Source organism: Rhododendron vialii, chromosome 1a (genome assembly GCF_030253575.1).
Source record: "Rhododendron vialii isolate Sample 1 chromosome 1a, ASM3025357v1".
In the NCBI taxonomy this organism is placed as follows: Eukaryota; Viridiplantae; Streptophyta; class Magnoliopsida; order Ericales; family Ericaceae; genus Rhododendron; species Rhododendron vialii.
This window is the reverse complement of record NC_080557.1, coordinates 48,398,390-48,425,614: the sequence shown is the minus strand read 5'-3', so window position 1 is coordinate 48,425,614 and position 27,225 is coordinate 48,398,390. Positions and strand designations below refer to the sequence as shown.

Sequence of the window (27,225 nt, the reverse complement as noted above, 5' to 3'; positions counted from 1 at the left end):
TGGACTCAGACGCCCTTTTTACTGCATTTATATATTTATATTTATGTAGCTATATTTTCTCAAAAATATCTCTAATTATTATGCGAAGTACAAAATCTGTAGTAATAAATTATAAATATAAGCACGAGTGGCACGAGTGTTTGGTGCAGCTTGTAGGTAAGCAACAACGGAATTAAAAGAGACTTTGAGATGTCCGCTCCAACCTCCGACTGGTCTGATGTTTCCCACTTCACTCTCTCTCTCTCTCATCTGCGAGTAAATAAACTACACAGCACAGGGGAATTGATAATCCCAATGAGAAGCAAAATACATTGAGAAACGAACCAAGCCTCCATCTCCAAGAAAATTGGAGATTACGTTTAGATTCGTATTTTCAGAACAAGGAATAAAATTGATAACATGGAGAAGCCCAAAGACAAGATCAAGCAAGAAAAGCAGAAGATGGCTATCAGCATGGGCGGCGGCAGGGGCGGAGGTGGTGGTGGTGGTGGTGGTGGTGGTGTTGGAGGAGTTCTCGTGTGGGGCGGAGTAGTGGCAATTGCTACCTTAGTTTCGGTGATTTCTGCAATTAAATTGAGGAACAAAAGACTACCCAACAAAACCAACCACCACCACCACCCGCCGCAGCCACAACCAATTCCCATCACCACTGACGCATGTAACCAGTTGGAAGTGAACAACGACAACAGTAGTAATGATGATCAGGGAAAAGGCCTCCTTGTTCTTCTTCAAGATAATTCCTCTCCACCACCGGATTACCATCCAAGGTTTGAGCTAATTAAACATGCATTTAATTACATACTGTACTTGGTAAACCATTTACATCAACTGTACTAGTGTAATTATGTTGCGGTAGAGTGCTGATTTGGATCAAGAATTTGTTTCTAGGGAAAAGGAACATTTTCTCCACAATTTCTTTTCTCTGGATCTGGATTAATCGCTCCACAAATCAGCCATCCAAATGGTGTTAAATGATTCATGATTCAAATATATCAATTTTCCAATTGCAGTGGAGATGGAATTAAAGATGCGTCTCCGACCCAGATTGATTCCACACCGTTGGACACCAGCAAAAGCTTGATCTTGGTATTTATCAGTGTTTTGTAATTACTCGGTTGATTTGGTTCCTTGTTTTTGTTCTTAATTCAACCCTAAATCGTCAAGACTCCTTGATATTGTAGTTGACCAAAATTCCAATAATACTGTTTTAGATGGTAATTTGATACAGGACATCGACACCATGCTTGAGATCACTCGGCCAAAGGAGAAGCCCAACTATTTGGACATCGTATTGGGTGATAATCCAAAACCAAAAAACAGTTCATTGGGGACTGATTATGGTGTCAACAAGCAAGACTACTCATTGGTAGCAGAGGAAAAGGCAATTGAGAATAAGGTACTTCAATCAGATCAGTTTGAAGAAGAACTCCCAAAAATACAATCGATGGGACAAGGAGGAGGAGAAGAGGAAGAACAAGAAAATGGAGCAGAAATAGTGAGTGAAGTAACTGAGACATTTCAAATTGATCCGTTTGCTGTTCAATTTAACCAGGAAGTATTCAAAGTTATGACAGAGGATGAAGCAGTTAGAGCACCTGATGCACCTCAGTTTGGAGCAGAAGATGACATAAAGAAGATGCAGTTGATTGGAAAAGAAGGAGAACAAGAGGATGGAGATAATATTGCAGACACTGTCGAAAGAGTAATTGAGACAACTCAGAAGGATCAGTTTGCTGTTGAATTTAACCCGGAAGAAATCCAAGTTATGAAAGAGGATGAGGTAACTGGGGCACCAGATTCACCGCAAACTGAAGCTGAAGACCCCCCACAAATGCAATTGGTTGTAAAAGAACAAGAAAATGGAGAGAATATTGTAGAAGTGGTCGAAGAATTAGTTAAGACAGCTCAAAAGGTTCACTTTACGATGGAAATAAATCGTGAAGCAATCCAAGTAAAGGAAGAGGAAAAGACAATTGATTCAGCTCGGATTGAAGCAGAAGACAACCCAGAAATTCAATTGATTGAGGAAGAAAAAGGACATGACCATGGAGAAAACAATGAAGCGGTTGGGACAATTCAAGACAACCAACTGTTGAGATTCAGTGAAGAAGAAGATAGTGATGAAAATGATGAGTACGCGGATGAGGAAGAAATGGCAGAGAAAGTTGAAGAAAGCTCTGAAGAAACAGGAGACTCGTCCATGGAATCCAACGCGGAGGCAATTTGGCCATTGGAGTCAATAGAGGAATTATCACAACAACTCAAAGAAGAATCCAAAACAAATATCCAGAAACTGGAGGAGAAGATTGATGAGTACAGAACCGGCGAAACAGAGGAGAGGGGCTGCCATGCTAGCATCAACAATGAGGGTATCTATGCCAATGGCAACTACAAAATTGAAGATACAGTACAATCAAGAATCAGTCCTATGAAGGAGCTTCTGATGAGGATTAATGTCTCAACAGACAGGTCCAACATGGGAATCTGGATATCGTCAGCCGCTGTGCTGCTGCTGCTTGTGGTTGGACCGCTGCTACTTTCATTTGCCAACATTGTGAAGCTTTGTCTCATTGTATTCTTACTAGTGATGATTCTCTCCCATATCTGGGAACTACCATAGCTTTACCTAAAGTACTTATAAATAAGGGGTAGTAAGTTTATAGCGTATCAATTCATGTCTCCAATGCTTGTTTTTGCATCTCTAATACTACATGTCCCTTGTTATCCACAAATTGAATTGTCCCTGCTCACCTACAAAGTGGATGCATTTTACGCACCATGCATGAAGCCCACCACTGCGTCAATGATCAAAGCCTTGTATTTTGTAAAACTTCATACTTTCTAACCTTGCCTGCAGAAAATCAGCTCATTTTGAAATTGTTAAGTGGATCACTAGTAAATTGCTGTAGCTTTTTCCTAATTTAGAAGAACTGAGATCCTGGTTTGCGTTGATCTCCTTAACGGTCCTTGTGTCATAAATTGGTGTAACTTGTTCCTGATTATTTCATTTCTCATCTTATATTACCTTACCACCACACTAATTTATCCTAAAATTGAAGTCAGCTAGTCATTTGCAGAAAATAAACATGTTTTCTTCTAAATCACCAACATTGAGTTCCTTATATTGCACTGCCAATAATCCATCCGGCTTTAATTCTACATCGCATCCTCTTGAAGATCCAATTCTGTGGGGAAAGCAGAAAACAAAATTTGCATGTTCTTTGAAAGATTTATTGCTTCGGTACACACCTGCTCATAAAAATTAAAACAAAGGGCACCAGTGCACAAAGCTCCCGCTATTATAGTCTACAATGGGCGATACGATCGTAACCTTAACGCCACTTTCTTTAGAATAATAGTCCTTCTCAGGACAGAAGATACAAAGTTTTTAAACACAGAAAAAAGGAAGTCCAGAGACGTGATATGTCGTGTATAAACCTTTTGTATAAATGATTAAGTCTCCTCTTCTTGCAAGTATCTTTACAAGTATATTTCAAAAACTATTAGTCCGCTCTATATACAACCCCCGACTCCACAGACTACATCAAATTGGTGGCTGCTTCTCTTAGTCACCAGTATCCAACAAATAAAAGGAGAAACTCAAAGAAGTAATTACCAATCTATCTACCGCTTACCCAGATCTCAGATCTTTACAAGAGGACAAAACTTCACACCCCAGCCTCTGCTAGCCGGGTTAATTATTCAGTTGCCAGCTGCACCAATTGATTAGCATTCTAGAAATTGTTGGCTTTCAGGCCAGCTGCAACCCACGGACCACCCCAAAACACCATTCATTAGATCTACCTCTGAACAAACATTAACCTGAAAGGAAAAAAAAAAAACTGAAAAAACCTAGCAGAGACAAGAAGATTTCATTAGTGCGTGTTTGAAACTTTCACACATACCAAGCAATCCAGGCGTCCGTCAATATGGAATAACATGACTGCCATCCCTCTTCCTCTATCCATCTCTGCCTGCTAATATAATAGAACTTGTAATGGACTCCACATGGAGAAGATCAATGGTAACAAACAAGTATAGCTGCAATTTTTCAACACAACTACTCACCGCACAAGCACATATTGTAATGCCTACTGCTGCCAATGCTGTTGTAATCTTAGCCATTATGCCTGAAATGGATTCTTGCCTATAAGTACTGACAAAACTATGATAAACATGACGTGAATTCAATTCTCTAGCAAGTAAAAGTTTTACTTCATTTAATTTCGGGTTGGTAAAATATGTAATGGCCAATTTAGCAAATATAACCAAATAGAATAGTCTAATCGGTTCCAAGGGTGCTCAATAGTATGGAAGGAGGCTAACTTGGTTTCCACAACAATTGTTCCCCTTTCCAGAATGCAAACGTAACCCAATGCAAAGATAACTACAACAGCAACATTTTTTTAATGACTACTGGCACAAATATTCCCTTTACATATTGAATCTCAAAGAAAGAGAGCCACAAGATGGGCTATTGAAAAAGAAGAAAAAAGAAGCAAAGACTCACCTGTTCGATCAATACACACCACACAGAACCAGTGAATGGAATGCCCTTCAAGGTTGTGCCAAGATGCAACCTTGTCAGCTTGCCAGCGGTTCAGACTGGGCAAGACTTCTTTGTACATGGGAATATTTGCAAGTATCATTTCACCTACACCATTTCCCTGAAATAAAACCTCTCCTGTGGCCTTCAAACTCACGTGCTGCATATGCTTGTTATGTTTCCCATTGACCTTGGGGTCCTGAATGCTACCACGGACTTGGAAAGTATCTTTGCTGGTTTCAACAACATTCCTGACGATCTTCTCCCAGTTGTAGGAGCTTCCTTTGGAATAATCTGAGAGCCTTTCTACTTTGCTATCCTCCTTGGGATCGGTAACAAATTCATTTACTCTATCTTCTGTTATTTCCGTTGCCGATAGTGCAGCTTGCTCCATCAAAAACTGAACACATCATAAACCTTACATTAACAGACAGAGGCAATGGATGTCTTAAGTACCAAAATTCTATGGTAAGGAAAACCTACCTTCTTAATTTTGTGTCTGGCACTTCGTGTTTTAGCATATTTCAGCCACTCTGTATGTCTTTGGAATGCTGTTTTGTTTGAGAGTGCCTGGCACAAAAGGCAAATTTTGAGTCGCATGGGAAGCAAGCAAAGGACAACTGAATCACTTCACAGTAAAATTTCACATAAGTTGCAGTTAGCGGTAAATATGCATAACTGCAAATTACTCGAGAGAACACTGTATATGGATGGTAGGCTGTAACTCAAGAGCAACAAACAAATCCAATTAGGAAGCATAACAAACACTAGCTACGAGCAACAAAAGAAATAGGATGTCTGTGACTCGTATAGAGACCGAACAACTAAGTCTAGAATTCTACTTTAGGACCTACCACTCGTAAGGGATGCATGACATCTTAACATTGAACTTTCTAGAGCTTGGAATATAAAGATTAGAACTATTAAATCCTACAATACACACATTTAGTGGAATTGCAACCCAGATAGTCATCACAACTATTAACTTTCAATCTCTTGATACTTTACAGCGTTTACGCCATGTGGTTCGGAAGCAGATGCATGGTAGATGCATACCCCCTAATATGATTTCACTTCTGTGGAGAACAATAAACTTGCTAACTACCACCAGAGATGGGAAGAATACCATGACCACCTTGCTGGCACATTCTCTTCTTACTGAACCAGAAGTTTCCAAGATTTTCTCACAAGTCATAAACTTATGGATGTATAAAGGAACATTTGGAATACGGAAATATGACTCCACAGACAAGGGCATATGTCGTTTTCGTCGTTGTGCTATCATTGCTTCAGAGATCTCTGACATGCCACTTCATCGTCTACAGCGATAAGGGCCTTCATTTCCTCTTGACAAGTCAAATTATCTACATGCTTTAGAATTCCCAAGCCCTATCCCTATAGTGTTTTTTAATCTGACTACGCAGTCATCTACTAGCGGAGATATGGTACTTTTTTCGTTAAGCGGGTCAAGAGAATCACGTGCCTCATGAAACATCTTCAGCGTTAGAGTTCTGAAAATGATATGAGTGCAATACTGTCATGATGTTAGTTTTCATCATGAAAAACATACTTTAGCACAATACTTTCTCATCATGTTAAACATAGTTTTCTAGCAACTCTGGGAAGGTAAAAAACCAAAATCGTAAAAACACACACATCATCATCTACATAAACATGACCACGTCATCTACATAAATACCACCACATCATCTACATGTAAATTACCCAAAAATTCAACAAAAAGGAACTGAGATCAACTCACATCATAGGATATTATCTCAACAACTTCAGCATTTGCAAGTACATGAGAGGGACAAACACGGATACCATTGACCTGCAAATGGATAAAAATATCGGGCAGTGACCTGTGGAATGCTAAGAATGACAAGCCCACAGTTAAAAGTATACCTTTGCAGCGACCATTTTGTTGCCAATTTCAGTGTGTATCATGTAGGCATAGTCAATGGCAGTTGCCCCCTTGGGAAGATTTTTAATCTGCATGGAATGTGAGAGACCATTAAGACATCATGCCAGTGTTCTAAAACGAGGTATTCCTGGCCGAGTACTCGCTCCAAGGTGCCTAGCCGAGGGGACTAATCCCTACTCGGTGGCCATTACTCACCGACTAACGCCGACTACTCGCTCCAAGGTGCCTGGCCGAGCAACCACCGAGTAGCGAGTTTTAGAACACTGCATCATGCAGCAGAATATTCTTTCATTTGTGACAATCAATCCTCTTACCTCTCCCTTTGGAGTAAACACGAAGACACGGCTACCTAAAAGATCTCTGGTGATAGTGTCTACAAATTCTCTGGAACTCATGTTTCCAACAAATTCCTCTTGCCATTCCCTAATTGCATTGAGCCAACCAATCTGGAGGGAAAGGAAGTCAGGTATTTCAAAACTTCATTAGGAACCAAACGAGTTCTGCATCATAAACTTTGTACTGCGCACATCACTACGGGTTCTATAAATTCATGTAGGAGGGAATGAATAAATAAAATAGGAACAAAAATCCAAAGAAATATAAAAAGAAAATTCCTTAAAGGAAGACTTTAAATTAGCAAGGATCAAAGAAAAATACCCTGAGGGAACCGTTAACCAAAACCTTCCCACTATAATGGGTAGCAATGCCTCTCTCTGCTATCAGATCCATCTCTTCAGTTCTTATCTGTCAACCATAAAAAGAAAAAATATGACTGCATACCAGAAGTAAGGGAAATCCAAACAAAATTAAGCCTCATGTTACAATTAAAAGGCATCGGATACATGAATCCTTCTTTGCTATTCTGCGCTGTCAAGGGCTATATTTTTTTTCATAAATTTAGCAGATCAATGTAAGTTTTTAATACTGCATCCCAACTCAAATTGAATGTTTTTCTAAAGGACAAAACCATATTAGATACTCACGTGGTGACCAATAATAAGGATATGACATTAAACAGCATTCAAAGAATCAAAGGAGAGAAATTGAATAATGGGAAAAAAATTGAAGATTAAAATCCAAACCTGAACTTCTAGCTGAAACATGCTCTCATAAAGAAATGGAATTACTGTTGTATGAAGACTCTGATACCCATTAGGTTTTGGAGTCGCAATATAATCTTTCATCTGTAACAGACATCAATGGACCAAAAATCAATAGTGATTAGTAACAAAATGAAACATGAATTCAAATTCTCGGAACAAAGGAAAAGCAAGTTACATACAGATTGAGGTATAGGGGTCCAAATTCCATGTAATAGCCCGAGGACATGGTAACAGACCTGAAAAATGCACATTTATTAGAGCGAGAGGGAAACGATCAATACCGTAGTATTTTGTATGTAATTTACAAAACTATGGACAATTACTTGGCAATGAGTAAGAATCAACCTGCTGAGCACTACACAAAGGCCCGACTCCAACGCATGGCTTTGGTTTTATAATGATCCGAAGCTTACAATCCAAGCAAATGAAAGTAAGTTTTGAAGCAAATAAGAAATGTCATGCGAATTTGGCAACCAAAAATTCGCAAGGATAATATTATAGCAAACCTGTGCAACTTGGTTGACTTTACTTATTGAACCTTCAGATTTATGTACAGCTCTGTAGATACTGTAATTAAACCACAAAAAAGCTTAAGATAACCTGTCAAGGAAAGGTTCAACACAACAGTAGCACAGGTGATGTTCCATAAAGCTATCATATGGAACCAAAAAATAACATTTAAGAGGAGAAAACATTTGCTAGAAAATCTGTTAGCATTCTGAGCGTCAAACATTGGGCTACAGCATAAACGTAATTTAAAGGTCAACTATTCTGCTCCGTATTGAGTATTGACCCTACTATAACCTGTGGCATTTTGAGAGGTTAAAATTTATTTCCAACTCCAACACATGTGGATGAAATGCGATGTAATGAGCTCAGATGGGCATCGGAGTCAACAGGGACCCAGTAGTGAGCTACACAGCATCGCCACTGAAATCATGGTAAAAAAATGATGTTCATGGTGTTACCTGTAAGGCTCCTTGCATGCAGATCGAACTGCAGTTTTCACACTCACAAGGTCTAAGAATCGATCATCCTCAATCTTCTCCATCAAAATTTTGTTCGCCTAATACAAGGAGAAGGGACTGATAAGGAGACCAGATTCTTAGAACCAATATTGAAGTCACTTAAAACGTCAAGACTTTAAAATACTCCAGCCACTAACTTCTAGACTGCTCATCATCATCAATCATCACAAGCATAGATTTAGTTCAAAAAATTTATTTTTATCCCGACTTCCGATATGCGATGCAATAAGAATAAACAGGTGAATGGCCATTTGTAAATCTTCATCCGATTATTTTGACCAAAAATAGAAGTCTACCTCTACGAGTTCCTTCTCGTGCTCCTTGTAGAGCTCTGCAACTCTACTCTTGACTTTTGCATATTCTTGAGCATTTGTGTACATGAAGGATAAATTCTCAAGTTCAGACTACAAGGAAAAAAAAGAAGTACATTAGGAAAATATCTAGGTGCAAGGACACATGGAACTGCATAAATTTCAAAGAAAAATGGGATAATTACTCGAACGTAGTCTAACGACCTGACAATTATAGAAACCTTCCTGCATAGCTTAAGGTAAACGTTAGATTCGGGTGTGAATATTGCATCCCCTGGAAAAAGTGGTCCGTCAAGGGGAGGCATAAGGGACCTGAAATATATTACTTAAACCCATTTGCTTCATTATCCATTTTCCCCCCAACTGAAAGTAAACTTAATAAATTTGACAAGGACAGAAATGGTATTTAGATAGCTTAAATGAGGATATGAGCTTTTACTGTCAAGTCTATCGATACCAACTTAACAGAGAAAAGGTATTTTGCATATTGTCAGAAAACAGTAACACATGCAGAGGAATTTCAAAAATCACGGGTGAGGGTTAGTGGTATTAAACCTTGTAAAAAAATAATAATAGCAAGAGTGTTCTTCTTTATAGATCATACACAACAGGACTATTTTTTTGAAGTAATCAAATGAAGCACGATGGTGAGATAAGGCATGATCAATTAAGTATCTCAAGGTAAAATTTGGCTCTTCATGGCTGGCCTGTACATGGCAGCTGGCATATCACAACATTCATTTTGATAAGCCGGTACCAGAATCAATGAGGCCTCCCCAAAAACACCACCAATAGTCTAAAACAATGTTGTAATATTGCACGACAATAAGAAACAAGGCAAGCTTGTTCATGCAGGAAAAAATTCACAGGGTGAAAATTCAATCCCAAAATAAAAGAAATCAGCGCTTTTCACATCTTAACTTAATTTCCAACGCTAAGTCATCTAGAACTTGGGATGCCACATGCCTAAGTGGTGGTACACTAGGGGTTGGTAGTCTTCTATAGATTACAAAATTAAAGCTTATTCTTCCAAGCAATAAACATCTAGTAAAACTAATTATTAATTTTCAAATTATCCAGACAAAACACATTTCTAGGAGCATAATGACCCGGGTTTTTATTCACAATTGCTCTCACCAAAATTTCACACTTTCTAGAATTTTAATTTTTACCTTAGTGAACCATGTTTCGGAATGTGCGTACTAAAACGTAATTCCCTACGGCCTAGGGCCCTAGAGTATTGATGTTCCTAGGCAACATAGTTCCAGAATGTGGGAAGAGGAACTTAGATTTCTTCACAAGTAAATGGAACATAAAAGAAAGTGCCAAGAGAGAAACAAGACAGAGAAGATCTGTACCAAAACCAAAAAAAAAAAAACTTTGTTCAGCGTTAATATATCGATCTTTAGGCAGCATGAAAGTACAGAAGTTTGTCAGAACACAAAGGAGAGAATGATTGTTGGAATTCAAAGTACAAGAGTAAGATTATCAACTGACGTAGATTGCAATACCTTAATTTGGTACATCCCTAGAAGTTTTGCTAGGGGAGCAAATACTTGTAGCGTCTCTTTCGCAATGCTGACCTGACCACAATCAATCAATAATGTTAGCAACACACAATATATCGTGTAACCCATTTAATTGAAATCAAACTATTCAATACCAAGTCAACGTTAACCACCTGCTTATGCTGAGGCATATGTGAAAGAGTGCGCATATTATGCAATCTGTCTGCTAATTTAACAATTATAACACGGACCTGAAAAGTAATTGTTATTAGTTGGTAGTGGCATTCAACACGTTCACGTGATGATTGATGAATATAACAAGTGTCACCTCCTCTGTCATTGCTAGAAACATCTGCCGGAGGTCATCAGCTTTAACGTCTTGTACTGAATCGTTTTCACTCTCACACTTGAGTTTTCCAAGTTTGGACACCTAGTTTACCGGTCAATTAACCATTTAATTCGGTATCCAAATCAAAGCTACTCCAACTTAAATGACTAGAAGAGAACAGAAACATAGAAGAAAAAAGGACCTTAGTCTCTCCTTCTACAATGCGGCGGACAATAGGACCGAATTCCTTCTCTATTCTTTCAAAAGTAACAACATTTGTATCCTCAACTGTGTCGTGTAACAAACCAGCAGCAATTGACTCCCAATCCAACTCCTAGAAAAGTAGTTTGTCATAAATCAAAGTCGCTGATCACAACAAATACAGATAATTGAAATGCTGGCCAAGATAAATACTTTGTTAAAAAAGAAGAATGCTTCAGAAATTTGCAACTCACCAGGTCTCCTAGAATACGTGCTACTTCAACAGGGTGTATGATAAAGGGCTCTCCACTGCGTCTTTTCTGGCCATCATGTGCCTCAAAAGCTAGCTGTAAAACACCAAAGCCAATTTTAAGTACAAATATAGATGCTGGGAAATCAACAACACCCCAAGAAGAACAGTTAATAACAAATGGTCCCTCCCTCCCTCCCTCTTTCTGACTAAGCCAATATGTGGTCAGCCACTACATTGTCATCAAAAGAAGTTCAACACTTCGACCCCTGAAAAGATGACGGGATAAAAAAGAAATACAGGAGACTTACATTCAGAGCCTTGCGCACCAATTCCAACTCTTTTGCTGGAAGGTACAAAATAGTTTGTTTCAGATCCTGAGGCAATCAAAAAATAAACGTAATTAACATTGCATGGCATTTGTTGCACTTCCACCACTCACACACTCTCAATGTTCCATCTATGATGAAAAGACAACATGCATGAAGTCTCCACTCATTTTATGAGAGAAGTCGAACTTCTCCATAATAAAAGGGATAGAAACATCACAAGGTGAAGGTTACCTGCACCGATTATCAGGATACTTCTACAAGCTACAACACACTCCTTCATTAACAGATGTCCTCCTCAATAACCAGAAAATATGAAGAAAATACAAATTCAATCCCGGTGGTACATAGTAAGGCCAATGAATAGTTTTCTTGCAATTATATCAGCTCATCAAACTTCAATACGACAGTCAACAGTAATTCTTCCCATGTTCATTTAGCCACCCTACGTATCAGTTGATTGAATAGTACAGAACAATTGCCACAAGATTTTTTCTTTTGCTGCTTCAGATTCCAGCTGAAGACTGATTGAGTTGATTGAAAAGCAATTCATGATTCTCTTGCTTCCTTCCCCAGTCGCTATCTCTGAAATCCAGAACTATAAAATTCCAGTAACATTCCTTCCTTCAATGCAGTACTGTACAAATCTAACATCTAGGAATCTTGGTAAGTAGTTTGCCAATCAAGACAGGTCCCACTTCACTTAAGTAAGGTGTTCCCAAGGAAACCTAGACTAAGCTGGGTTGAGAGCTCGTGCGTCCCATATCTTCTACTCAGATTGAATCAATAAGCAAAGCACAAAGGTTACAGAGGTAATGGAGGTTTCCCACACAATCCCTTCGTTCACCTTCGCTTTTTTTTCCTCATGTTATACATTTTACCATGTCACCAACAGATCAATGTATCCAACTCTGATTAAGACTTAAGGCTTGGTATACATTTTATCATTTCACCAGCAAAAGCACCAATGAATCGGTTGGCTTGCACTAGAATCACCTCAAAGATAAGTGGTGGCACAATTAAAAGTAAGGGTGGGTGTATGCTGGAGGCAAGGCTACTAAGAATGATTGAACATCATGAAAATCAGCAACAACACCACATAGTTCATAGATTTTCCATCAAACTTAGTGTCTACTATGGGCCAGTACTTAAGTCGAAGAATACGAGCAAACCATAACGACATTCATATGGACTGTAACTAAAATTTACATCGATAGGCCTCTGAAACTGTTAAGTTGTGAAACATACAAGAGGATAGATGCCTAATAAAGAACAAGATAAAAACAAAAAAAGTATCAGTGCAGCAACAATTCTCTTACCTCCCATAACTTTTCAGGTGAAACCTCCTCATAGGATGCTGAAGAAGATGGAGAAGAACAACAAATTCTCCATTTTCCACAACCAACATGAACCAAACTTGATCTTAAGAGTCTTCCTGGAAGTACAAACTCAGAAGCTTCAGTGCAGTACCAGCTCCCCATATGAGATGCTTCACATCTCTGGCCCAAGTAAAGTGATCAAGTTGTAATACATGTTTTCCACTTTTTTTGTCAAAACAGAAACCAACTAATTTAGCAGAAACTAGAACTCAGATCTGTAAGGATGGAAATACTATCAGAAAAAGGCAGTTTGGTCATTGAAAGGTAATTATTCCCCCCATATTCATCCTTGGTAATCCAAATATTTCCTTGCTCTTGCTGTTAACTTTTAAGTTTACTTCAAAATCTTGTACTCGAGAAAATTCCCATAACTTGAGACAAAAAGTGTTTGGGAGAAGGATATAAACGTAGTGTAAAGCTGCATAATCATGAAAACTAAGGAAAATTAAAAATTCGAGATGGAACAAGAAGAAAGCAAAATAGGACATAAAAACTGATTCCTAGAGTCCCTAGACCCTAGACCAGGTTACCAGAAAACCAGTTTCTGATATAGTCAATTAACTCGAATTGTCTGTTCAGAGATTACTGATGAGACCATGTTCATTAACACTCAACCCAATTCTGCCAAACTTAAAGGCCAAACATAAATAGCAGCTTCTACGAGACAGAACTATTGGTAATTACGGTCACATGTATCTTCATTCTTAAAGAAAGTAATTGACAGATTTCCTGATGATTTTCAGTTGAATCTAAACAAAGCAATACTGCTTTAAAAACCATTCTACGTAAAACCCGGAAACAGCAATAGCTTTAGCCCTCAGCTATGAACACTTCATTTTACAAGGTACATAAGGTAAAGAACATAAGGAGTCTAGCATTTTAACTCGGCGTAAGAAACATTTAGCCCCATGGGAATGTTCAGCTTTCTTACATTTTTTTATGCGTTCAGTTAGTCGGGAAGTAGTGGGACCCACGTCTCTAACTTTCCCTAGGATTAGCTTTCCTCAAAACTTGTCCCGCAAAAACCACAAGCTGTTGCAGGAATCTTGTTTCTACATAATTAAACTACTACTTCCAACTTTCTCTTAAGTTTCTTGCATCAAAGGAACACATACTTCACTTAACTATAAACGAGAAAAATCTTCACACAGTAAGTTCTTGACAAGTGAACGGAGCCAGGTGAACTTACAGATTTGAAGCGATTCCTTCTCCCAGTTCTTTGATTCGGCGAGACCGAACACTGAGGAGAATGTGCAGTGCTTGCCAGAAACCCAGTCAATGCCCTCGGAGCCTTCCACGCGCAAGATAGGGCACTACAGTCGTATCTACCACTCCCATCCCCTATCGAAAACTTACATACGTTCACACATTCCACAGAAACTGACAAGTTACACCATATCAACTACATACACAAGAAATCAAGTTTTATTAACAGAATTGAAGAAAAAGGAAATCGAGGACGCACCTGACATTGAAGGAGCACAAGCCATCCCTATCATGACGCATTGGAACGGAGCAATCTCATCGAAACGAACTAATGAGCGTTGAAGAAAACCGAAAACACTCAAATTGAAAGCTCATTGATTCGAACCAATACTACATACGTTCAAACGATTCGTATTCGGCTGTGAGCGGAGAGAGAGTAGTAATGATTGTCTTGTGCCACTTTGATTTCGGATAAATTATGTGGCAATATTTGCGAAGGGTTGGCAATCGATGAGCGGGGACGAAGATGGTGAAGAGATAATCTAGAGAGAGAAAGAGAGAGAGAGAGAGAGAGAGAGATGAGTTCAGGGAAGGCCTGTGCCACACAAACGCCGTATGATGGAGATATTTTTTCTTCTCATTTTATAGGTACAACAAATATAGTTTTGCTGAGTTGTTGTAGTAGTTCAGGGTCCAACATAATTACAAAATAAACATTTTAATTATTAAAAGTACAAAAAACTTAATGATGATTTCATAAGTTCAAAAGTTATTATTTAAGCATCATTATTCTCACATTTTTAGTGACAACAATAATTATAAAGCTCTTTAAGCATAATATATAAGAGTATAAAAGTTCTGAAAGCCTTCTAACTCAAATAATATTTAGCCTGATACACCCGCATTATCAACGTATGTCCAAAGTCGGTAAGAAAGTTTCTCTTCACACAGAAGCCACCATTGGTTAGGGTCTGAAAATTACAGCATAGGATTTTCAAAATGCTAGGGCTTAGAAGATCATTGAATGACGATAGCAAATGGGAGGAAAGAGATAGGGAGGGAGGGAGAGGATGGCAGTGAGTTGCTTGGTCACTTTTTCTTTTTTGCAAAAAAGTATAAACATGTCGAATTATCTTTCGATAATGAATTCGATAATAAATCTAGAAATGACGAATTTATATTAGAGAAATAAAATTATCCAGCTTAAAGGAAGATGATATTTAGTGACCATAATAATAGCGATAATAAGAAAAAGAAGGAAAAAAGAAAGTCTAAATTAGCGAGGCGTAGTTTCTCAAAAATGTTAAAATTCAAAATATAAAAGAAAATAAGCTTCTTTAGCCGTTTTATCACTTTTAGGAAACTTGCCTTAAGTACATTTGAGAGTACAAGAAGTAAGGCCGCAAACGAGCTACTCTCGAGCAACCTGATAAATTCGTTTGCGTCCTAACAAGAATATAAGTGTTAACTACTCCTTCGATAACGATGCATTCCTACTTATGCAATTGAAGGAAAATATCCAAGTGACATCAACCCTAAAAGGTAAAGATTGAAAGACAATAGCACTCCTATAAATTTTTACAGTCTCATGGTGATTTATTTAGGCTCCGTTTGTTTCGATGTAAAATGTTTTACAATAGAAAATATTTTCCATGTAAAATATTTTTTTAGAAAACAAATTTCAAACTTTTATTTTTAGGTGTTTGATTGACACTTGAAAATATGTTCAGAAATCAATAAAAAAGTATAGAGAGATCTAGAGGGCGGCTTAAACGTTGGAGAGATCTGAGAATATTGAAATTGAACGTGGGTCTGACGATCGAAGAAACTGAGCAGTGAGAATTACCGTAGAAGAGTTCATTTCGGAAAATATCTTATAGAAGATTTAAGGGTAAGTTATTTTCATCCAATTAATGAAAAGTGTTTTACATGTAAAATATTTTCCTCATTTTTTACACAACCCAACACCGAAAAATAGATAAAATATTTTATTAGAAAACATTTTACGCCCAAACAAACGGAGCCTTAGTGAAAGTCTTATGCATGCCATGTAGTTCAAGGAAGCAAATAATAAGAATACAAATAAAACTTGCAGAAATATGCTCCCAATAACTTTCCAAATTAAATTAGTTACTCATCAGTTTTCTCTTCTTCATTCCTCCATTGCCAAGCATTAATTCTCCCTATAAGTCAAATTCAACTCCATTTTGTCCACAACATCCATCAAATCCATCGTCTTCAGCTTCCACGATAACTAGAGCATGCCACATGCGAGACACATATTGCAAATTTGCAAGATAAACATGATAATTTATGGTGTGAACGGCAATAAGTGAGAGGTGTGGCTTTTCTCGTGGGAGTGGTAATTGTGGTTGTGGTTGGTGGAGTCATGGAGCCGTTTGAAAGAATAAATCCTTGTTCTCTTCCTTTTTCAAAAAAATTTCCCTAGATTCCTTCTATTTCTAACATTTCTCTCTCTATCTCTCTCCACTTTTTACCCCTACTATTTTTCAAAAAATATTTCAAAACTCAAACCAAACAAAGCATTATGATCAGAGAAGGAGCGCAGATAGTGGAGCTCCTCTATATAAGGATTCGTGTCGCGTTAACCGGTCGTGTGTGATTTTCACCCCTAGCTACCTATATGTCCGTCCATGATTAGATGGTTAATTTTACGCAATATCAGTAATGAAGTCGGGCTATAAGTCAGCAGATACGTTTCTTGTTAATGAAAAAAATCACAATTATTTTATCAAAATTAGATAATGTCCAAATTACTTTCATGCTATCTTCACTATTTTTCATTGCATAAGATATCAGTACGTATCCGAAATCCAGTTGAAGTTCTCGTGTTTGCCCAACTTTTTGGTTCTTCTTAGATGTTGTATAATGTCCATTGAAAAGAGAAAGAGAAGATTGTTAAGAGCTAAAAGAAATAAGCTAAACACCTTTCCTCGTTTATTATGTAATTCGTTATTGTTATCTTTTCATTGAGTTTTATATTTCCTTTGACAAATTCACGGACCATTGGAATTAATTGGGTGTTTTCGATCAACTCTCTTTAGGACCCCAAATTAGCAGCAATCTCTTATGATCGACATTGGTGGAATGGCAATCTGGATCACATTATATTTTCTATTAGAACCTCATATTTCCGCTTTTAAATCCCGTCTTATGTACCCGGCTGATCTCAATCATTGCTCTCACGAGTAACTTAAAATATTTTTGAAAGACGTTTTTACGCTCACGTTCATGCTTATTCGCGTGCATTATGTGACTCAAATAGCGGTGCGTGCAGTGGGACCAAAAAGATGATGTCGTCTTCTAATCTGACCTGGGTTGCTACTGCAAGAATATTTGAATATGCTCCTCTCCAGTCTCAATAGGAAGCATCTGTAATGATTTCCCTTGGAAACTTCAAATGGAAATGAAAGATTTTTTTATCCTACGTGAAGCCCAAATGTCGTCACGCCAACAAAATCTTACCAGTACTAGTCCTTTTGCACAACAGAGGCTAAAATGATTACCATATCACAAAAGCTATCAAAATCGCAGCAGAAAGTAAAGTCAAAACCAGACTTTACGTTATGTACCGGGGTGTTCGGACAAATAAGTCACTTTGGCTTATTTTTTGTCTATATTCAAATTTTTTTTGTATCACTTGGCTTATTGTCATTTTTTTGGGGATTATTGCATCCTCACGTCAAGAGGAATCTAAAAAGTAAAATTTTTTGACCGAAATCCAATTTTTTTTGAATAAAGACGAAAAAATTGGCTTATTGATTTTTTTCGTCTTTATTCAAAAAAAATTGGATTTCGGTCAAAAAAATTTACTTTTTAGATTCCTCTTGTCGTGAGGATGCAGTAATTCCCAAAAAAATGACAATAAGCCAAGTGATACGAAAAAAATTTGAATAATAACAAAAAATAAGCCACTATGGCTTATTTGTCCGAATGGGCAGTGTTTTTTATGTTCGGATTGAAGCCATGACAACAATCAGATGATGTCATTGAAGATTTTTTTGACATCAAATGAAATTACGGATTTACAATCAAACTTGAAAATTGCCAAGACGAGGTTTGAACCATTAATTACCGAGATGAACGATTCAAATTGCAAACTACAGGGTCCTTGGTTCCCTTCCAAAGGGCATGGACACAAAACTGCACTTTTCCCAGAACAAATCAAAATCGTTATAGTGAGAAGCGTATCGAATAACAGTTCATATATATTTTCAAAACAGCAATTCATTTCGTAATTGGTATTGTAAATTATAATTATCGAAAGCTTTTCATATGATCCTATGGTACTCTTATTTTGCTTTCTCATATTCTTTCCCTATAAGTGTTTGTGCGAAGTCACGAAGTCCACTATTCCACATTGATAAAACACTAGTATAAGTGTTTGTACGAAGCTGCAGAGTCCAATATCCCACATTGATAAAACACTAGTAATGTTCGTTAGTTTATAATGAACGACAATCCATTCTTAGTTAGTTAGTATGTTAAATTGCATTGCCTCCACCCACCATGGGTGAGTTAGCGTTATCCCTTGAATTTAGTTTGTATATGTTAAATTGCATTGCCTCCACCCACCATGGGTAACCAATTTTTTAATTTCCACGTTAACAAACATAGAGTAATAATACCTTGGTAAGATTATCCGCTCTCGTTTTTAATCTTTTGCTTTCAAGCTCCCGCTCCCGCCAGCCTATGCACATTACATGGCTTATTGTGACTATAAAAATTACACATAACCGATGTTTCCGCTTTTAATTCCTATCTTACGTACCCCATCTCAATCATTGCTCTCATGAGTAACTTAAAATGTTTTCACTTACAGAAAAAAAAAAAAAAAAAAAACTTAAAATGTTTTCGGATGACATTTTTACGCTCGCGTTCATGCTTATGCGAGTGCATTATGTGACTCGAATGGCAGTACAGTGGAACCAAAAAGACGATGGATCCCACCTTTAGAAAGGAACAAGGCTGAATTGTCTTCTTCTAATTTTACCTGGGCTGCTACGGCAAGAATATTTGAATATATGCTTCTTTCAAAAGGAAGCATATCTGTATTTATTTCCCTTGGAAACTTCAAATGGGAATGAAAGATTTATCCTTTTGAAAGGGTTATCCCTACGTGAAGCCCAAATGTCGTCACGGCAACAAAATCTCACCAGTTGTCCTTTCGCACAACAGAGGCTAAAATGATGACCATATCACAAAAGCTCTCGAAATCGCAGCAGAAAGCAAAGTCGAAACCAGACTTCTAATAAATATTTACCTTTAAATATGCAGTGTTTTATGTTCGGATGGAAGCCATGACATCAAATGAAATTATGGATTTGCAATCAAACTTGAAAAATTGCCGAGATGAAGTCTGAATCATTGATTGTCGAGATGGATGATTCGGATCGCAAACTACAGGGTCTTAGTTCCCTTTCACGGGGCATGGAGACAAAACTGCACTTTTTCCATAGCAAATCGAAATCATTATAGCAAGAAGCGTAATCAAAGAACAATTCATATATCATCTAAAAACAGCAATTCATTTCATAATTGGTGTTGTAAATTACTCCCTATAATTATTGAAAGCTTTTCATAATAATTATTTTGCTTTTTCATATTCTTTCGGCTTTCGCTATGAGAGTTTGTGCGAAGCCATGGAGTTCACTATCCCACATTGAAAAAACACTACTAATGTTCGTTTGTTTATAATGGACAACAATCCATTCTAGCTTGCCACCCTCCACGGATGTGTTAGCCTTCAACTCTGAATTGATTGTTATTCTTACTTAGTAAGTATGTTAAATTGCATTGCCTCCACCCATCATGGGTGAGTTAAGCGTCATTCTATGAATTTGGTTAGTATAGTTGCATTGCCCCCCACCCACCACGTGTGATCAATTTTTTAATTTCCACGTTAACACAACATAGGATATCCACTCGCGTTTTTAAACCTGTGCTTTCAAGTGAGTTCACGCTAGCCTATGCACATTACATGGCTTATCGTGACTACAAAAAATACACATTTAGCGAGCTTCAATATTGCAGTTCATGTGTTAAAAATTAGAACTTAATTAATTACCTCATCGTACCTAATTTTATTAGGTCGTAAAATTTCACGTGTTGGTTGGAAAAATCCCAAGGATTGTCAGTTAGCGTTTAATTATGAGAAGTTAAAAGACACTATTTAGCACATAACAACGATTTAGATTAGTTCATAATGTGAACTCCTTAGTCTTTATGCACCCTTGTGTTTAAGATGTTGGGTCAGATATTTTTAGAAAAATGACCTTCACAAATTTGATCCATAAATTTAATTTTGAAAATATAGCGGGACAAACAATTTCGAAGCACTTCTACTCTAAGTAGATGGTGGACCATTTTTATTGTTAGGGCTTTTAAAACTATTGAAGGGGAGGGCTTTTTGTTATTTCGTAATTTTCCTAGCGGTTCAAGATTATTATTATTAATTTTTTTTTTTTTTTGAGGTCTAAAGCCAACCATCAAATTGGGGCTAATATAATTTGCAGCCAGACAATTAAGGCATTCCATGGAGCACAAAAAGCTCATCATCTTCGAAAGTTAAACCACCAATAGCCAGACTCGAATGAAAGAATGGTACATATTCCATTGGAAGAAAGAATCTGGAAATCTTAATACAACATTCCTACATAGGCACTTTGTTTTAAAGTGTAACAGGTCTCTGTTCAACGCCATCATTGTATCCAACATTGCGCGGTTCCATTGAATGAGAAAATCTATCGGCAAGCCGGGGGATTTTGCTTCCCCCTGCTGAATATTTTAGCATTGCTGCATGTCGCCGAGAGAGGAAACTTCTTCGGAGCATTGGGACTGAGGGCGAGATCGATGTCGGCCAACTCAATGCCTTCACAAGGCTTTGCACTGCTGCAATCAAGCGTAACCGCAACATTTGAAACCGAGGTACCCCTTACGTTCCTAAAATGAACATCGCTGATCTTCACAAATGATGCCTGTCCAGAAAATTTTGGTCAATAGCAGAGTTAGCGAGATATTCATTTAATGAAAGTCGGCAACAGAACAAACAAAACATATGTAGCGCTATAAATTTGAAGAAATTTAATCACCCCTTGGTTCTTGTTAGACTGGTAATTCTGATCGATGATGATGGGATTTTTTACGTCCTTCATGGTTATATCTTCGAAAGTGATACCAGAAGCTTCGATAGGAGGTGAATTGTGGAAAGTTTTGATTCTCAAACCATTCTGTGTGTTTAACAATGTAGATTGGGCGACATAAACCCCTTTCACACTTTGTTCCAGGAGCTTTCCTAGGCTTCCAATGCTGTCAAAAAGAAGAAACAAAATGATATTAGCAGAAAATGGAAAGCAAAATATAAATCAAACAAAATTTATTAGGAGACTAGTACCTGATGCCATGTCCTGGACCACAGGTAATACCAATCACTTTCACGTCGGTAGACCCATCGCCGATTGAAATGCAGTCATCACCGGTTCCAATTACGGAGTTTAACACCTGGACCCCATTGGAACGACTAATGTGGATGCCATCTGTCCTTGGGCTTTCAGCTGGAGCAGTTATCTTGAGGCGTTCTGCCAAGAAGTTGGTGCAGCTAGTAATGGTCATATGGAATCCTTTGCTATTCAACAAATTGATATCCCTTACCGCTCCATTCCTTACTTTCTGGAATTTAATTGACTGCATCGAATGGCATAACAACAAAATATAACCATTTGCAGGTGAGGATCCCTAAAAAAAATAGAGGAAAAAGAAAACCCAAACTGCCTCACAGCTTCTGAGAGGCAGTGATTTAGAAGTTGGAACTTACGATAGGCATAACCCTTGAGCGCCCATTCTTCCACGTTTGCACCCCACCTTGGCCATCATAGGTTCCTCCGCCATAAACTGTCAAACCTTCCAGATTTTCAAACATGATACCTTCATTCTGTTGGAATTCGTCTGCATTGGGATCTGCCAAAATGGTTCCTTGAAATTCAACAGTCATTGGATTTTTGCATGGCCCTTGGAAATAGATCTCCCCTGCATAATATTGCCCTGGGGGAATAAGAAGCTTTGATGGCCCGTTTGATGTACAAGCTGCATTCCATGCCTGATTAAATGCCTGCATGCATGCAAGGAGATGATTAAAACAACGAAAATGCCACATTTTCCCTTATTTTTTCGTAATTCTATCTGGCATCACTTGGTTGAATGCTTATGATTTGTTTTTGTTTTTTTTTGTTTTGAACAGCAATGCTTATGATTTTGTTAGTATGATTAGATAGATTTAGATATGGAAAGCAAAAAACTCATGTCTTGTCATGCATGCAGTACATAAGTCGGTGAAAACGCCTTTCCGTGCCGAAACGCACCATTTTACTATTGCTCTGGCCATCAGGAGTAGCACCATACGTTCTAGCATCTACAACTGATCCTATAAAGAGAGGCGGAGGAGGAAGTGGGGCTTTGAAGACAGGCTGAGAGCGGGTGGATTTGACCCTAGGGCGGCGAAGGCCCTTCCGGGTAGGGTGGCGGGGGGCTTTCAAGGAATTGCGGCGGGATTTAGAGCCACGTTGAGGGCGGCGGGGGGCACCTTCAGCGGCAGAGGAAAGTAAAGCCAGAGCCAAAACCAAGAAAAGAAATGTGAATACAAAGATTCTGGCAAGGGCCATTGTGCGGGCTGAAACTCAGGGTTTAGATTGTTTTTGTTTCTGATCAAACGAATTGGTAGCCAAAGGCTTGTGCATTCAAAAGGTTGGGGGGGCATGCCTTCTTATAATTTTGATTTGGTGGCAAATGGAAGCTATCTATGGTAACAATTAGCTGTAAAAATGAGGATTCAAACCCTTATCTTCCTTTTGCCCATTTGATTTCCCTATGTTTAGGTAATAAGCTGTCTTGACAATACAATCAGTCAATATACAGAAGATCCAGCAAAGAAGAGGAAAAAATAGCATAAGCCATTTCAGAAATGAGTCTATAATTAGTGAAAGCTTCTCAGTCAATCGAATAAAAAATGGGGTTATGCCTAATAAAATGCCAAAACAACAAAATTTTCAATGTATTTCAAACATATCAATGCACTTTTCACATATTTCCAATTTCCAACATTAAATCACAACCCGACAGGTCGTTATTAGCATTTCTAGAAAAATAAGCAGGATTGCTTTTGGCTCGTTTGTGAAGGATGCAGCCCATAGATATGGCTGGCTACACAAGATTTTGACCCTCAAAGACCATTCCTCTTCGTAGCCAGGAATCAACATCGAAACACAGAATTATTTGGAGTGAAATGAATGAACTTGGGAATGAGACGGAGCCATACTGGGCCTGGCCCAAACAACCAAAATGTGAAGGCCCATGAGGATGGCTATGATGTTTAAACTGAATGCCTTTCTTTCCAGGCACTAGAATGTTGGAAAGTAAGTTAAATTTTATCAAGAGTACAAGACATCGACGCTACTCTATCAGCTTAAACCCATAACCTCACCCGTGAAATCAACCCGAAGGGATAAACCACTTGGGCTGCTTCCAGGGTGTATTCCAAATGATGGTCAAGGACCAAAATACGACACTAAACATATTTCTGGTTAAGTCAAACCTTTCTGTTAGGCTCATCGAGCAGGTAACCAACGGAAACAATTAGGTTGGTCGATCATTGGCAGACATACAATGGGTGTACACTTATCTTACATCTTATTTGCAAAATCAAACTATCCGTCCAATGTTTTCGAGACAAATGTGCTCCAATCAAGAAGATAAATCTAACCACCCCTCCAATGTTCTCAAGACAAATGTTCTCCATTCATGTAGCTACACAGTCCTAATTTTTGTGGAGAACGATCAATTAGGTGAGCTCAACAAAGTGAACAGTCTGGTCAAATTATGGGATCCAGGGTGGGGTATTCTCACTCACAGGCTCACAGCACACTTGGGCACAACAGCTACCAAGAATTTCTATAGCCTCGGCTCAACCTTAAAACCGGTAGGCCACAAGCAGATTAACTATTTTTACTCTTTGAACTGGATAGTTTTTGGATCATCCATTCCATTTATGGTTGTATTGTCGGGGACCAAATTTGATCCTATTCACAGTTCCGATACAAATGAACAGGATTTATCCCTATAACAAGAAAGAAAGAAGAAGAAAAAAAACTACCTCTCACTGTGAAGAGTGAAATCACAAAGAGATTTCCAACAATTACTACTAGCAATTAACGATGTTAAACTAGCAAAATGTATGCGTATTCTAAGAGGCAAATCATCATACGCTAGAAGACACACAAAACGCAAACAAAAAATCAACTTGCACTAAGCCTACACCCACGCATGAGCTCGAAACAGTCCGCTAATCGACAATTTACAAATGCAGCTGGTTTTGCCACCCCTTTTTTGTTAACGCTACTCCCCTGCAAGTGTATTTTTTGTGTGTTTATATCAAAGAAAAGATTATTCCCGATTGTTGATGTTCATACAACTTGCATGGAGAAAAAACAAAGGAAAGGAACGATTACCTCAACAGATAAATTTCATCAAACTTCTCACCACAACTATAATACCAATCTGTTGAAGACCTTAGCTACCTCAGACTCTGATTTGAGGCAAGAAATGAAAGCCCTTCTACAGTTCTCCGCCTTTTTCTCTCACACTCGGGAACTCGGCCAGCGAATCGAGCCAAACAGAAAATGTATACGAACGTGCGGACTTCCGACGGCCGATTTTTTTTTTAATGTAGGAATTCTATGATCAGTCTGCTTTTATTGAGAGATTCCGTACATTATTTGTGTGCGTATTTTTTATCTTAGCCGTCTGATCTTATCAGATGGTGATGCAGAATGGAAATGGTTTATTATTTAAGAAATAGCTATTTAGTTTTATTATTTTGGATATAAATTATTTTTGAATATTTCGTTTTGAGTGTCATTTGTTTTAGCAAGTTTTTTTTTAATATTTAGTATTTTGAGATTAAATCTTTTAATTTTGGTAATATTGAGTCAAATAGTGATTCATCGGGATTCAGCTTCCTGTTTTGCTGATTCTTTTTTGGTCTTAGGTTTTTAATATAAAATAAGGTGTAGGGTGACATTAAAATAGAGTTGTTTTTTGAATTAAAGAAAAATTGAGAGTTTCTCATTATCGTGTGTTCAAAGAGGGAGTACCTCTAGTTCATACATATTTGTGTTTATATTTCAAAAAGAGAATCTTTAACATACGTAAGTTCGTGATCTCTTCTTGCAAATAGTTTTGTAAAAAGAGGCTGTGCTACATCAGTTGGTATCAGAGCTTTCGTTCCAATCTGGACTATGGCCAGAGAATGTGCTGGAGGTCGAGGTGGAAGAGGAGGTCATACAGCTTATGTTAATGAAGTCTATGAGCGAGATGAAGTTGCTCGAGATGCTCGAATGAAGGAAGGGTTTCAACGGCTAAAAGCGGAACTTGAGACGGTTGTGCAACGTCTTGAGGCTTTAGAAGTTGCAAACTGGCCTCGCCGTCCTCCGGTTCAACCTCGGTTTCCGAAAGAGGAGGAGGTGTCGGATGATGTTTCTATCTCCAAACCTTTAGCTGGTAATCATCAGACGAGGGGGAGGACAATGGTGAATGGAGCTACCATTGAATGGCCATTCACATCAAACATTATTCCAGATCCAATTGTGGATTTGAGTAAACCGCCAGTTTTTGATGAAGAAGCGGTGGAGAAAATTACAAATGGAGAAAATAACAAAATTTTGGAAAAAAAAGTTGTTACGATGTTGGCGTTGAAATTTGAATTTTTAGATCATTTTTGGAAATTTATTGAAGACAAAGGAAGTAGAAGGTTGTGGATTTCGTTTTTAAAGCAGCAAATTATCCCTTTCATTATTGATCAAGATTTTTTATTTGAAGCCAAGTTTGAAAAAATTAATTTGAGGTATAAGCTTGATGCAGACAAGGTTTGGCGTATTCAACTGTATAAACTCGAGGACTAGTTTCTTCAAGACGGAGAGAATGATGCAGAATGGAAATGGTTTATTATTTAAGAAATAGATATTTAGTTTTATTATTTTGATTATAAATTATTTTTGAATATTCCGCTTTGAGTGCCATTTGTTTTAGCAAGTTTTCTTTTAATATTTAGTATTTTGAGATCAAATCTTTTGATTTTGGTAATATTGAGTCAAATAGTGATTCACCGGGATTCAGCTTCCTGTTTTGCTGATTCCTTTTCGGTCTTATATTTTTAATATAAAATAAGTTGTATGGTGACATTAAAATAGAGTTGTTTTTTGAATTAAAGAAAAATTGAGAGTTTCTCATTATCGTGTGTTCAAAGAGGGAGTCTCTAGTTCATACATATTTGTGTTTATGTTTCAAAGAGAGAATTTTTAACATAAGCAAGTTTGTGATCTCTTCTTACAAATAGTTTCGTAAAAAGAGGCTGCGCTGCATCAGATAGCCATGGCACAATGCATCTCAGCCGTTGGATTGAAATCCAAAAATTGAGATTAAAAATTGGCATGCATCAACATGCGGAATATCGTGTGGGGAAGTAAGGCTAGTTCGTGGCAAAGGCCTCCAGCTAGTACTTTTAAGACTAATGTGGATGGATCTTGGAAGAAAGGGTTGATGAGAGGGGGTTTTGGAATTGTGATCAGGGATTTTCGATACTGTTTTGTTACTGCTTCTATGGGATTTTTTCAGTGGTGCGCGAGTTCATTGGTTGCAGAAGCCTTGGCAATTCGGTAGAGTATTTTGTTAGGATCTCAACTCAGTTTGGAGTCTGTTATTTTGGAGAGTGATACTCAATTGCTCGTGAATATGCTCAATGGTCAGGCTACGGTTAGTCAAGAGGTGGAAGTCGTTATTCATGATGTTCAGGTTTTGAGTAATAATTTCAATTGTTGCAGTTTTTCCTGTGCTCGTAGGACCGTTAATAATGTTGCTCATGTTTTAGCTGTGAATGTTTTAGTGGTTTGGGGTATAGTTGTTGAACTGAGTCCCCTCCGTTGTGATTGTTTGGTTCTCCTTATAGGAACGAGTCTTCCGTCTGATGTTTTGTTTGGACTTTTAATAATATCATCTGTTATCGTTGTAGAAAAAAAAAACATGCGGAATTTCTCACTAAA

The 27,225-nt window shown here is 37.9% G+C and overlaps 3 protein-coding genes across 5 annotated transcripts; 1 reads left to right on the top strand and 2 right to left on the bottom strand.

Moving 5' to 3' along the window:
- Window positions 1-147: 147 nt before the first annotated feature.
- Window positions 148-2,732, top strand: LOC131304692 (uncharacterized). The gene is made up of 3 exons (XM_058332027.1): window positions 148-767; window positions 1,011-1,086; window positions 1,229-2,732. The coding sequence occupies exons 1-3, from the start codon at window positions 400-402 to the stop codon at window positions 2,618-2,620; spliced, it is 1,836 nt and encodes a 611-aa protein (XP_058188010.1). The 5' UTR covers window positions 148-399; the 3' UTR covers window positions 2,621-2,732.
- A 692-nt stretch (window positions 2,733-3,424) lies between these two features.
- On the bottom strand, window positions 3,425-14,744 carry LOC131304623 (putative GTP diphosphokinase RSH1, chloroplastic). 3 transcript variants are annotated; one of them, XM_058331960.1, is made up of 24 exons: window positions 14,376-14,744; window positions 14,100-14,251; window positions 12,851-13,030; window positions 11,514-11,579; window positions 11,207-11,299; window positions 10,954-11,085; window positions 10,752-10,853; window positions 10,597-10,674; window positions 10,427-10,498; window positions 8,901-9,008; window positions 8,545-8,642; window positions 8,083-8,143; window positions 7,922-7,984; window positions 7,756-7,812; window positions 7,556-7,657; window positions 7,131-7,217; window positions 6,788-6,919; window positions 6,455-6,541; window positions 6,309-6,380; window positions 5,030-5,116; window positions 4,511-4,946; window positions 4,069-4,130; window positions 3,906-3,977; window positions 3,425-3,822 (listed from the first exon to the last, which is right to left on the bottom strand). In XM_058331960.1, exons 1-24 carry the CDS (start codon window positions 14,407-14,409, stop codon window positions 3,727-3,729), a joined length of 2,529 nt encoding a protein of 842 aa, XP_058187943.1. In that variant the 5' UTR covers window positions 14,410-14,744; the 3' UTR covers window positions 3,425-3,726. The 3 variants fall into 3 exon arrangements, with proteins under 3 accessions (XP_058187943.1, XP_058187927.1, XP_058187936.1); XM_058331944.1 differs by having other exon boundaries at window positions 14,100-14,290; window positions 14,376-14,743; XM_058331953.1 differs by having other exon boundaries at window positions 3,906-3,974; window positions 14,100-14,290; window positions 14,376-14,742.
- A 5,986-nt stretch (window positions 14,745-20,730) lies between these two features.
- On the bottom strand, window positions 20,731-24,832 carry LOC131305020 (exopolygalacturonase-like). The gene is made up of 5 exons (XM_058332374.1): window positions 24,637-24,832; window positions 21,951-22,244; window positions 21,531-21,820; window positions 21,229-21,445; window positions 20,731-21,114 (listed from the first exon to the last, which is right to left on the bottom strand). Exons 2-5 carry the CDS (start codon window positions 22,125-22,127, stop codon window positions 20,881-20,883), a joined length of 918 nt encoding a protein of 305 aa, XP_058188357.1. The 5' UTR covers window positions 22,128-22,244; window positions 24,637-24,832; the 3' UTR covers window positions 20,731-20,880.
- Between the last annotated feature and the right edge of the window lie 2,393 nt (window positions 24,833-27,225).